The 13,139-nt window shown below is 37.3% G+C and overlaps 1 protein-coding gene across 1 annotated transcript in view; it reads left to right on the forward strand.

The window, feature by feature from the left end:
- Positions 1 to 13,139, forward strand: part of LOC139667293 (cadherin-12-like) — a 90,369-nt gene that overhangs the window by 60,865 nt on the left and 16,365 nt on the right. Inside the window, exons 8-10 of the mRNA XM_071546743.1 lie at positions 442 to 578; positions 5,357 to 5,478; positions 6,607 to 6,721. Coding sequence (XP_071402844.1) covers positions 442 to 578; positions 5,357 to 5,478; positions 6,607 to 6,721 — 374 coding nt within the window. The remainder of the gene's footprint in view (positions 1 to 441; positions 579 to 5,356; positions 5,479 to 6,606; positions 6,722 to 13,139) is intronic.

Below are 13,139 nucleotides of genomic sequence, written 5' to 3' on the forward strand. Positions count from 1 at the left end.
CTGCTAGAATTAACATTTGTGATTTGAGCTGCAGACTCTTTCTCATCTGGGATTCAGAGGAGCGCTCAACAGAAAACCAGTTTAGAACATTAGAAATTATTTTTTTAGAGAACGACTTTTACTTTTATACTTAAAGTAAATTTAAGACCATGTACTTTTATACTTTGACTTGAGTGAAGGATTTGAAACGGTACTTCAACTTCTAGCAGAGTATATTTTTAGATGAGTATTTGCACTTTTACTTGAGTAGGGAATTTGTGTACTTCTACCACCTCTGGTCACGACCCTTAAGAGACACTTGGCTTTAATGTGCCCCAGTGCCAAGGTGAGAACATTTTTCTCACATTCAGGTCCTTTGCAGTCAAAGCACCCCTGCTTTACAGTGTGACATGTGTCCATATATTCATATGTAGACTTTGTGAACTGGCCTTGTCTCTGCAGGTATTCCTTGGAGTGGCAGAAGGAGTCTGATAGCTGCTTTGACATTGACACCGTTGAGGGAACCCTATCGACGAATGAATACCTGGACAGAGAGGCAGCTACTCTGCACAATATCACTGCGGTGGCAACCAAAGTCAGTAAGTATTTCGCAGCAAGAACATCCTACATCCCAAACTGAAGAATACAGACTACAGGAGTGGTCATCCTATAAGGAAAAACATGTATTTTGTGGTAACTGTGTGCATGACATGCTGTTTGGTGCACACAATATATAAAACATGCTCAAGCTGCACAAAAACTATGCAAATACAGTACTGTGTAAAAGTCTTAGGCGCCCTTGATTTTTTATATAAATTTTAAAAACTTATGTTTTTGTATTTTTTGTTTTCTGCGATACTTTATAAAGTCTGTAACACATAAACATAGATTTGGGGGGGGAGACAGGGGGACAAAATTAGGACAAGGGGAATTATCCCTCTACAATAATTCCTGCATCAATAATAATAATAATACATTTTATTTGTATAGCACCTTTCAAAACATAATTACAAAGTGCTTCACAACAGCAAAAATAAAATCAGAATCCAACAAAATGACAATGAAATAAAAGCATTATAAAAAGAACACACAAGTAAGAATAAACTAAAATAAAGTATACAATAAGATATTAAAATAATAAAACAATAGAATTGATTATTAGACATACACAGCAATTAAGTAAAAGTGCATCTAATGCATATTGTATCAAATGCATACTGTTTTTATTCACTCCGTGTTGTTAAAAGCACAGTTTAGTTTTACGGAAATACATTTTATGGTTGGCTGTGGTCACAACTACAAACACATATTCCCCCTTAAAAAAATAACATTGCCCTGTTCCTAGTTGTTTGAAACGCCTTTTAATGCATACCTTTAAATAATACATTTGACTGCTATATTTCATATAGGTCAGGGATCAGTTTAGAAATGTATTACTGAATTTCACAGTGACCCCCTTCCTTCTTTTTTGTGCACTTCAATTACTTTTAATCCACCACATTTGATGGATATTACTGACTCACAATCTCGGGATTTTGTTGTTGCTGTCTGTCCATAAAGTCAAAAGTAAATTATGGAAAAGGGCTTTCATGTTCTCTGCTCCCTCTGCTTCATTACAGAATTCAAAGAGCCGGTCCTCCTTGGTGAATTAAAGAGGATTTTTTTTTTAAACTAGCGGCCATAAATGTCATCTCACTTCCCAATGTACTCAATTTCACACTAGTTTATCGACGTCTGAATACGCAGCTTTGCTAGAACAATTTGTGCACTATTCAACTTTGTGTGATCGGTGGTTAGTAGTAATTTTGGCTGTAATGAAGTCGCCTCGGCATTGTTACTGTTACTCACCAATAATATTCACTTGAACAGTGGTAGAAGTATAAGATGTCTTTTAGTGTCCTCCTGTGCATACGAAAGAAAGAAAGAAAGAAAGAAAGAAAGAAAGAAAGAAAGAAAGAATAGATAAATGTATGACATGTAATCATAAAGGGAATGAATGTGATGGAATGAAGCTATTCCCTGTTAGATTTTATGTGAACAGTGGTATAAGAGCTCTTTTAGTGTTCTCTGTGCATAAGAAAGAAGGAAAGAAAGAAAGAAAGAAAGAAAGAAAGAAAGAAGGAAAGAAAGAATAAATATATAAATGTATGACATGTAATCATAAAAACATGCGAGGGAATGAGGCAATTCCCTGTTAGAAATATTAATATAAGATCTCTTTTTGTGTCCTCTTAGAGTGTCCTGTGCGAAAGAAAGAAAGAAAGAAAGAAAGAAAGAATGAAAGAAAGAAAGAAAGAAAGAAAGAAAGAAAGAAAGAAAGAAAGAACAAATAGATAAATGTATGCCATGTAATCATAAAGGGAATGAATGTGAGGGAACTAAGCTATTCCCTGTTAGAAATATTTACTTCGAACATTGGTATAAGATCTATTTTAGTGTTGTCTCAGAGTGTCCTGCGCATAAGAAAGAAGGAAGAAAGAAAGAAAGAAAGAAAGAAAGAAAGAAAGAAGGAAAGAAAGAATAGATATATAAATGTATGCCATGTAATCATGAGGCTATTCCCTGTTAGAAATATTAGTATAAGATCTCTTTTAGTGTCCTCGTAGAGTGTCCTGTGCATAAGAAAGAAAGAAAGAAAGAAAGAAAGAAAGAGCAGATAAATATATGACATATAGTCATGAAACCATGTGAGGCAATGATGCGATTCCCTGTTAGAAATATTGACTTGAACAGTGGTATAAGATCTCTTTTAGTGTCGTCTTAGTGTGTCCTGTGCATAAGAAAGAAAGAAAGAAAGAAAGAACAAAAGAAAGAATGAAAGAAATATTGACTTGAACAGTGTATTCATTCTTTCTAACAGGGAATAGCATAATTTCCTCACATGGTTTTATGATTACATGTCATGCATTTATCTGTTCTTTCTTTCTTTCTTTCTTTCTTTCTTTCTTTCTTTCTTTCTCTCTTTCTCTCTGTCTTTCTTTCGCACAGGACAGTCTAAGAGGACACTCAAAAAAGATCTTATACTAATATTTCTAACAGGGAATAGCCTCATTCCCTTGCATGTTTTTATGATTAGATGTCGTACATTTATATATCTATTCTTTCTTTCCTTCTTTCTTTCTTTCTTTCTTTCTTCCTTTCTTTCTTTTTTCCTTCTTTCTTACGCGCAGGACACTCTAAGACAACACTAAAATAGATCTTATACTTATAAGATCTCTTATAGTGTTGTCTTAGAATGTCCTGTGCATAAGAAAGAAAGAAGGAAAGAAAGAAGGAAAGAAAGAAAGAAAGAAAGAAAGAAAGAACAGATGTATGACATATAATCATAAAAACAGTTGAGGGAATGATGCTATTCCCTGGTATGCTGAATAGATGCTGGCCTTCCACCTCATTTAGAGCGAAGAAAGCAGCTTAAACAACTGCTATGTGCCACTGTCTCCCCCAAAGTACTGCATGTTTCGTTGGACTGCAGCTGTAGTTACTGTGGCGGAAACTAAATTTAGTAAATTTGAGCAAGCAGCTTAACTCATCCAAACTGTCTCGGCACCATACGATTTGCTCCTCTAAGCTTCTTGCGGAGGCAAAGGGTGGCGGGGCACAAATCTCCCAGCCCTCCTTAATAGCTGCTGCGACAATATATTGCCTCTAACCCCGTCACAATGATGTATTGGAATGAAAAAGCAGCTTTTGCAAATATGGGGATCAGGTTAAAATGTCAAGATGATCCAAAGTATTGGGGGAAAGGTTGTCTGCCAATTGCTTGAGAAGAGGATACAGAATGCACACAGCAGGAGAAGGCATGTCAAAGTCTTTGTGCGAGTATCTGGCCCCATCTAGTGGATGAAGGTGATTATGACTTTTCAACTGGCATCCACGGGGGAGAAAAAACATTGCAGCATTATTTTGCTTTGGCACATAGAATGTGGCACATAAACGTTAGGGGCTGTAACAGTGTTTCTCTGAGAATTGTCTTCTTTTTTTTTGATGAGTGGAAAAGCCTCTGAAACAGCATTTAGACCGTGGAACACTAAAACTCTCCACTGAAGCTGTTGAGAATGAAATTTTCTGAAACAGCATTTAGAAAGTGGCATACTACAACTCTCCATAGAAACCAATGCTAATGAAATTCGGTGAAACAGCTTTTTGACCATGGGACACTAAAACTTGCCACTGAAACCAATACAAATGAAATTCTATGAAACAACATTTAGACCATAGGACACTAACACTCAATTGAAACCAATACAAATGAAATTCTGTGAAAACAGCTTTTTGACCGTGGGACACTAAAACTCTCCATAGAAACCAATACTAGTGAAATTCTCTGAAACATTTAGACCATGGGAAGTTAAAATCCTCCATTGAAACCATTATGAATAAAATTTTCTGAAACAGTATTTAGACCATGGGACACTAAAACTCTCCATTGAAACCAATGCAAATGAAATTCTCTGAAACAATATTTACACCATGGGAAGTTAAAATCCCCCATTGAAACCATTACGAATGAAATTCTTTCTGAAACAGCATTTAGACCATGGGACACTAGAACTCTGCATTGAAACCAATACAAATGAAATTCTCTGAAACAGCAGTTACCCAATGGGAGTTTAATATCCTCCATTGAAACCATTATGACACATTATCCTCCATTGAAACCAATACTAATGAAATTCGCTGAACCAGCTTTTTGACCATGGGATACTAAAACACTGCACTGAAACCAAATGGAATTGTTCTGGGTGATTGGGTGTAGCTTCTCCTGGCAGAGTGAGGGAAACATTGGTCTATACAACAACCAACACCACTGTTGTACTGTGCTGAATGAATGAGCTGGATTTTCACATTGTGTGTGATAACTGCAATTGTTTGTACAAGTGTGACTGTTGCATTTTGCACCACGGTTAACTCAATAAGTGAAGTCGAGGTGTCGAATTAGAAGATTGTCATATTTTTTGAGCTACTACTTTACAAAATGGCTCAAGTTATTCAAGTTGGTAAAAATGCTAAAAAAAAAAAAAAGAAAAATGTTATATAAATTATATTTCTTTCCCTTGCACTTCTGTCTTACATGATGACTCTTACACTTTACTGTTGCACTTGTCATAAGTAGTTCTAGATAAGTGCTAAATGACTGTATCTCTCTCTCTCTACCTACCCATCTCTCTATCTATCTATTTCGGGAGGAGTTTATATCTAAATATAATTTTTTGTCTTACAAGTGTTGACTGTCAATGCCCTGCTGCCTCCACATATCTGAATGTATAACCATTGTCCCACGATAGACAGTCAGTATCTTGGATGAACAGACTACCAGTAAGTGCTACCAGGCTGCCAATGACTGTATAACCATATTAGTTTGTGTGGAACTTTGCAGACAATCCATTGCTATCCGCCAAAGTATCAGTGACAGTCAATGTGCTGGATGTCAACGAGTTCCCCCCTGAGCTGGCTGTCCCATCGGACACCTTCGTCTGCGAAAACGCCAAAGTGGGACAGGTAACAGGACTGTCTGTATACTGTGTATATGTCGTTTTAAAGGAATAGTTCACCCAAAAATGAAAAATTCTGTCATCGTCTACTCACCCTCATTGCCAGCCATGTTAAAAAGCCAACTTTCTGTTGCCCATAACTCTGTGATCACTAATTTTGTGTTTCAACATAATGTATAACAAAATACAGGTGTTGTCACTGACATATCTTTATGTTTCTGTTGTCAGATGACTGCGCAAGTAACTGTGATCGAGGCTCACAGAATGCTAACTGGCTAACCAAGGCTAACACTAATTTCCATACTGTTAGCATTTTGTGAACCTTGATCAAATCACTTTTTATAGTTGCCCGGCAACAGCCGAAACAGTCAATTACGCCCCAAAGCTATGGAACACAGTACCTATAGATATCAGGGAAGCCAACTCGCTAAATATTTTTAAAAGAAAACTAAAAACGTATCTCTTCACTTTAGCCTTTAACTAGCTCTGACTTTCCTGATACAGGCCTGAAACTCTTTTTTGCACTTTGTTTCGCACTTATGCACTGCTGCACTTCTTTTAAAATGTTGTATTTTACTTGATTTTATGCATTCTATGTACTCTATTTTCTATTATTTTCCATCTTACGTTATGCATTCCTCATTTTTATCTTATTTTTACTATTATCAAGTGGGTTTTATTCTCCATCTTATTTTACATTAATTATGGCACTCTATCCCTGTTTTTATGCTCATTCTATGTCTATTTTCATGTGAAGATGCATTCTATATATTCTATTCTCATCTTTATCTTATTTTTACTATTATTATCAAGTTTTATGTGAAGCACTTGGTGCATGTAATTTCTTTGTTGTAAAGCACTTTGAGCTGCATTTCTTGTATGAAAGGTGCTATACAAATAAAGTTTATTATTATTATGTTGAAACAATAAATAAGTGATCACAGACAGAGTTATGGGTGACAGAAAGTTGGCTTTTTAACATTGCTAGCAATAGTGAGAACCGAGCTATAACCTTGCTGTTTGTCTGTTACTGGGTCTGTATCTATATGTCTCCCTGTGTGTCTGTGATTCAGTCGGTCTGTTGCTCTGATTAAACGTGCTGAGCAGTTTTTCCATCTGTCTGCTGCCTGACCAGGTGATCCAGACCGTCAGCGCCGTGGACAAAGACCTTCCTCCCGTCGGCCAGAGGTTCTTCTTCAAGTCCCCCAAGGAGCTTCACAACAGGAACTTCACCGTGCGGGATTTTGGAAGTAAGGAAGGAGGGAAGAGAGAGAGAGAGAGAGAGAGAGAGGGAGAGAGAGGGAAGGAAGGGAGGGAAGAAACAACATTTGAGTGGAGAGAGAGACATGTCTGGATCAGGGAGGTTGTTTCTGCTGTGGTGTTAACAGACAGAGGGTTTAGTTGGTTGGTGTTCATATTCAACAAATACAAATGTATCCTGTCAGAATGAAATTTCATATATTGAATATGAACACAAATACAAACACTTTTCATATTATAGCTTATTTATTTTGTTGTTAACATTTGAGCATCACCCAGGTTCAAAAGAACCAAGACTGGATGCACAAGATGCTATGAGTCACAATATTGTAGTAGTGCTATTTCTCTAAAGGAGGAAAGAAAGGAATTAATTAAAGTGTGTGTACAGCAATCATTGCTACTCCAGCGCCACTCTCTCACTATTTTTTCTAATATTGTCTGAACACTTGACCTCAAATACAAAAAATAAAAATAAAAACTAAGACCTGAATTGACATAAAAATGAGAGCTATGGGAAAGTGCAATTAACCATATGCACATTCAAAATAAAGACAACCTCTTACTTCTATGAATTCTGGAAAAGCCAACAATACTTTATCATTGAGAGTATTGGCTGGCAGTGAGTGAGGTTTATGTAGTACAGTGTTTCTCAACATGGGGTCCGAGGACCACCAGGGGTCCTTTAGGGGGTTCCAGGGGGTCTCCAGCAAATGAACTGTTAAACTTCAGCACTATTTAATTTACAAGAACTTAACGCAATTAGAGAATGTAGAAGAATGACTATTTTGATCATAGTTTCACTGTTATCTCTCTACCTACAATACAGATAGTCATGGTATTCTGGGCAAAATCATATCTAACAATAAAAATATTCTCAGATTTGGGTCTGAGAGACAAAATCTCATCAAATTTAAATTTCTTTTTTTGAAAAGGGACAATGTACATTAATTAACATTCAAACAAATGTAAAGGTACCCGAGTTAGTCAAAGGCTAGTTTTCATCGGCAGTCCCTTTGCCTGATGTTGTTAGGCATCCTAGAATAATACAACATACAATAGTTAAAAGCATCATTGTAATAAAAAGCATATACAATACAGTTAAACAACAAAAAAAATGGGGGTCCATTGCTCTGATGTGAAGTCAATTAGGGGTCCTTGATATGAAAAAGGTTGAGAATCACTGATGTAGTAGACAGTGACATAATGACCCAATGTTTTCTGATTGCATAGACATATATGTGTTTGTTCACATTTGTTTTGTTTTATAATTGTCAAATCAATATTTCATCTGTACTGAGACAAATTCCAGCAGCCTTGGCAATAACAATAAGAGCTACTTGATTTGTGCATTAACACATAAAGCTGAAAACTTAAAGCAATATTCCACTTAGTTTTAACACGGGGGTTATTTGACACTTGACCACCATGAAATCCAGAATATAAGCTACTCACCAAGATCAGATGCAGCTGCACGAGTTTGTAGTGTTGGGATTTTTACTTCCCATTCATTTGAATGAGACCACGAAAATAGACTGAAAACTGACATTTAACACGTTGGTGAACAGATTCAACAACAGATCCTACTTTTGAGACAACAAAGCATCCTGGGTCCTTCGTCATTTTGCATTTCTATTCTTGGTTTACTAACGCGGTGGTTCTCAACGTGGGGTCCGGGGACCACCAGGGGTCCTTGAGGGGGTTCCAGGGGGTCCCCAGCAAATTGATGAATTGTTAAACTGCAGCATTATTTCATTTACAAGACGTTAACACAATTAGAGAATGTAGAAGAATGATTGTTTTGATCATAGTTTCTCTGTTATCTCTCTACCTATGATACAGATAGTCATGGAATTCTGGTCAAAATCATATCTAACAATAAAAATATTCTCAGATTTGGGTCCGAGAGACAAAATCTCATCAAATGGGGGTCCGTGGCCCTAATATGGACTAAACTAGGGGTCCTTGATATGAAAAAGGTTGAGAATCACTGCTGTAGACCATCGGCTCTCTAATATCGCCCTGTTAGCATTTGGATGGTATTTGGAGCCATGTACTCGTCTTCAACTACCTCCCTATATTTGCGGGGATTTTGGTTGGAGACTCAACGGTAGTTGCAGACTTTGTAGACTTTGTTGCAGACTTTGTTCCCACTGTTGTTAGAAGACATTGGTTTAGTGTAGCTCTTTGGGTTCGACTGCATTTTGCCAAGAGTCCTTTTAAAGTGCTGAGAGAGTGACGAGCGTTGGGAGAAAAAGTCATCTTGAAAATTGAAACAAAGTCTTATGTAGAGTTTTCTTGCTTAAAGGTACATAGATCAGACACGGCTCTGGCATATAAGTTTCTGTCGATGGAAACTTTCAGGGAAGTTCTGCCGCAGTCTGTAGGTTGGGGCCTAAAAATAGCCTGGAACTGTTTTCACGATGCAACATCAGTGAACCCTGTTCCCATCTTCCTTCCTGTTTTCCCTGTTATGTTTTGAACTGTTGTGTTGCCTGTTGCCTCGCTCGCTGAACTCGAGTTTTTTTTTTTTCAAAGTGTTTTAAGAAGTGCGATCGCATGTGTAAGCGTAAGGCCTCGCCTGACTGCTGCTCTCGTTGAGAATAAAGTTGCAGTTTTTCTCTCAAGAGAGCGATGGAAGTGGACTGTTTGCTTCTTTGTTCTCCTCTGACTTGGATGGGAGCGACTTCAATGTGTAAGTCGTGACACCACAGGCAATTAAAAGTGATGAGGATTGTATCTCCGCCTCAAAGGGACACGACTTACTGGACTAGCAGGAGAGCTTTAGGCCACACTGATCTGTTGTGTCTGTCCGTCTCCATTCATTTCAATTCGTTTTCAAAATCAATCAATCAATCAATCTTTATTTATATAGCACCTTTCAAACAGATCAAATGCAATTCAAAGTGCTTTACAAGTGATTGACAAAACGTTGGATGTTAAAAATTGATTTAGAGACTAATGCGCCCCAAAACAACAAAAAAAACCCCCAAAAAGTTAATTGAATAAGACAACAATAAAAGATGGGTAGTTAAGATAATAAAAGATAAACAATAAAAGATAATACAAGCAATAAAAAGAACAATAAAAATAAAATTATGAAATACTACACAAAATACATTTATTATAGTAAAACAGTAAAATGTTAATAAAATAGGATAAAATAAATAATAATGATCAACAGTGAAATGTTGATAAAACAAAATAGAAAAAATAATAATGATAATAAATAAAATAAGTATAAATACTAAAACAATAAAATTATAAAACACTACATAAAAGCCAGACTGAATAGATGGGTTTTTAGTTTACGTTTAAAAATATCAATATTTTCAGCAGCTCCTCTCAGATCCTCTGGAAGGCTGTTCCAGCGGCTTGGAGCGTAACGGCTGAAAGCAGCACCACCAAATGTTTTTGTTCTGCTTTGTGGTAACAGCTAAAAGAGAAGAACCGGAGGATCTGACGGCCCAGGCCTTCCTGGTTCATAAACCAAAAGCATTTCTGAGAGGTAGTCTGGTGCTGTCCATTGTCCAGACAGGGCTGATGACGCTCCGTCTGTCGCGTTTTGATGGACAGAAAGTTCAACTTAGCTGAACTTTTTCTGGACAGGATTTGTCACTATCCATTTAGCCAACTAGAAGGGCAATCAGAGAGCGCAGACCTCCGCCCCCTAACCCTCGTTCGTGAGTCGGATCCGGATCCGCTCCAAAATTTAATGGGTTCTTCCTTGGCCCATGCTACACCCTTCCACGAAGTTTCATGAAAATCGGGCCAGTAGTTTTTCCGTAATCCTGCTAACAGACAAACAGACAGACAAACAAACAAACAAACAAACAAACTAACTAACAAACTAACAAACAAACGCCGCCGTTTGTTTGGGGAAAAATAGCAGCGAACACAGAGACGATGGTACGACCAAAGCAAAGATAAAACGGAGTAAGCCTGGTATAACGCCGGGATGATTGTAGGTTTTCCAGGTCAGTTTCTTATTTAATTTATGCTGTATAATCTTCTTTTTTTTAGCTCCAGTATGAGCAAAGCTTTACTTTCCTGTGCTTCTGCCTCGCCCACCGTGTTGACATTCCAAAACAAACCAACAGACAGAAATCTATCCGTCAATATTTCTTATCCGTCTGTTTTCTGATGGATCACATGAGAAAACCCAAAAGCTCACGGACTCCTTCAGTAAAGGACTAGATGAAGAGACAAGAGGTTCCATAACTTCACATCGGTCTAAAGTTCACCCAAAAGTTGGGTTGTTTTAAGATCTAATTCAAAGAAATTATTCAGAAGGACATAACTACTATGTGCACAAGTCTTCTCATCTTGACGGATAAAACAGCCTATTCAGTCTCACTTCAGCCATTTCATTTGCAAAGGAACGCCGGAGACAGCACATCAAACACAGGCTGAAGCCGAGGAGAAGATCAGAAAGACAATCTCGGAAAAAGCTTGAAACGGACTAAAGGCAAATTGAGTTTGAACACGGTCATCGTTCTGGGAAACATCGGCACAAAGGAGACAAAGCAAGATCGATCGCGGTCCAACTGATTTAGTTTAGTTTAGTTTATTGAGTTTATTTATATCATGGACCATGTACAAAATACATTAATCTCAAACAAAGAGAGAAGATGCTTTGTACCAGATTTAGCTGCTAACTAATTTCCATCTGTAGTCCCTGGGCAGGTGAACAGAAACAATAAAAAACCTATCATCTCCACTACAAATGGACCAACAACCTATTGACATCCACGCAGGCATATGCGTACCCACACACACACACACACACACAATAGCACATTTCATAGGAATAAATACAAAGCAGAATACAAATATCAAAGTATTACATGCATATATCCAAAGATATAATAACAGGTCGTCAAAATATCAAATGAATGCTGACAAGACTGGTAAGCCAAAAACCTCTAAACCACAATATTATTTTCTTCATCAGGGCCTTTTTATTTTCCACCATGCTGTGCTGTTGTCAGTTTCATTTTATTTATTAATTTATTTGATAGGGACAATGCAAATTAACATAGGGCCACTTCAACCGGTTACAAACAAGTTGATGCAACTGATGTTCTGTGTACAGAGATTATAACTATTGCTCATTTGCAACTGCTGTCCCTAGTTAAGATTTCATTAAAAAGAGAAAAAAGGGAAGAAAATATCAAGGTGATACACAATTATGAAGCATAATTTAAAGGAGGAATGGAAAGACCAACAAATGACAATAAAATAAGCAATAATGAAATGATTAAAAAGCCATGCAACTGCGATTTTGCTTCAGCCAGCATTTCATATTTGTATGAAAAACCTTAATTTTGAATGTGTTAATTTTATTTCAGTTGTTTTGTTTTTGTTTGTCTTTTTTGCCTTTGCTGCAGAAATGAGGAATTTGCTTGTGTTGTCCTCTTTCTGTCTTCATCATTTTGTACTTGAAGTTTTATTGCTGTGCTTTTATGCGATAAAAATATGATTTTTTTTGCCAATTATCAATTCCCTTACTACCAATTCCTCTCCCTGGTGAATGGCAACTGTGTCTGTCTCCATTGGCTGAGAGTGTTGCCAGGGACTGATCAGCTTTAACAAAGCCTCTCCTGACATTTCCTGTTCTTGCCCTGCAACTTCTCACCATCTAACAAGCATTGTTGTATTTTTTGTACCAATACAGTCAGCATCAGGTCTGATAGTGTGAGACATAGAGGCCTGCAGCCACCAAGGAGAACTGGAGCGTGTGTATGTGTGTGTGTGTATAACAGGAACAAGGTGCCTTAATGGTCTCTACCTTGTCAAGCTACATCTCTGTCTGACCGAGGGAGAGTGAATCTGTTCTGACACACACGCACACACACACACACACACACATATACGCCTCACGCTGAAAGGCTGTCTACCACTGACTAGTCTGGAAGCAGCACCGTTTTAAACATTCTGCTCTATCTATATGAACTACACATCCTCTTTTATTCGCATATGAAATGTTGAAGCTGTCATTTGGGGCAGTGAATAGACCTTTTTCACAAACATGGTTGCCGTACTTCCGCAGGGTATAGCTCAATTCTCACCATTGGCAGCAATGTTTAAAAAGCCAATTTTTTGTCGCCCATAACTGTCTGAGATATAACTTATTTTGTGTTTCAACATAATGTATAACACAATACAGGTGTTGTCACTGACATATCTTTCTGTTTCTATCTTTCTTACTGCACAAGTAGGGCTGGGCAATAATTCAATATTATCGTTTATCGTCTTTCAGTGGAATCATATCGTGATGATATGAAGATATTTTAATATCGTGACACACATTTCTGCTGTCTAAATTGATGATGACAAGCAAATTTTACTTAAAAACTCTGATAAAATGAGGTATGGTAGGAATATTATTTGAATATTTCTGTTTTGTTT

This window comes from Centroberyx affinis, unplaced genomic scaffold (genome assembly GCF_046629955.1).
Source record: "Centroberyx affinis isolate AG114_WGS23_722 - 3 ecotype Tasmania unplaced genomic scaffold, CSIRO-AGI_Caff_v1 ptg005425l_1, whole genome shotgun sequence".
In the NCBI taxonomy this organism is placed as follows: Eukaryota; Metazoa; Chordata; class Actinopteri; order Beryciformes; family Berycidae; genus Centroberyx; species Centroberyx affinis.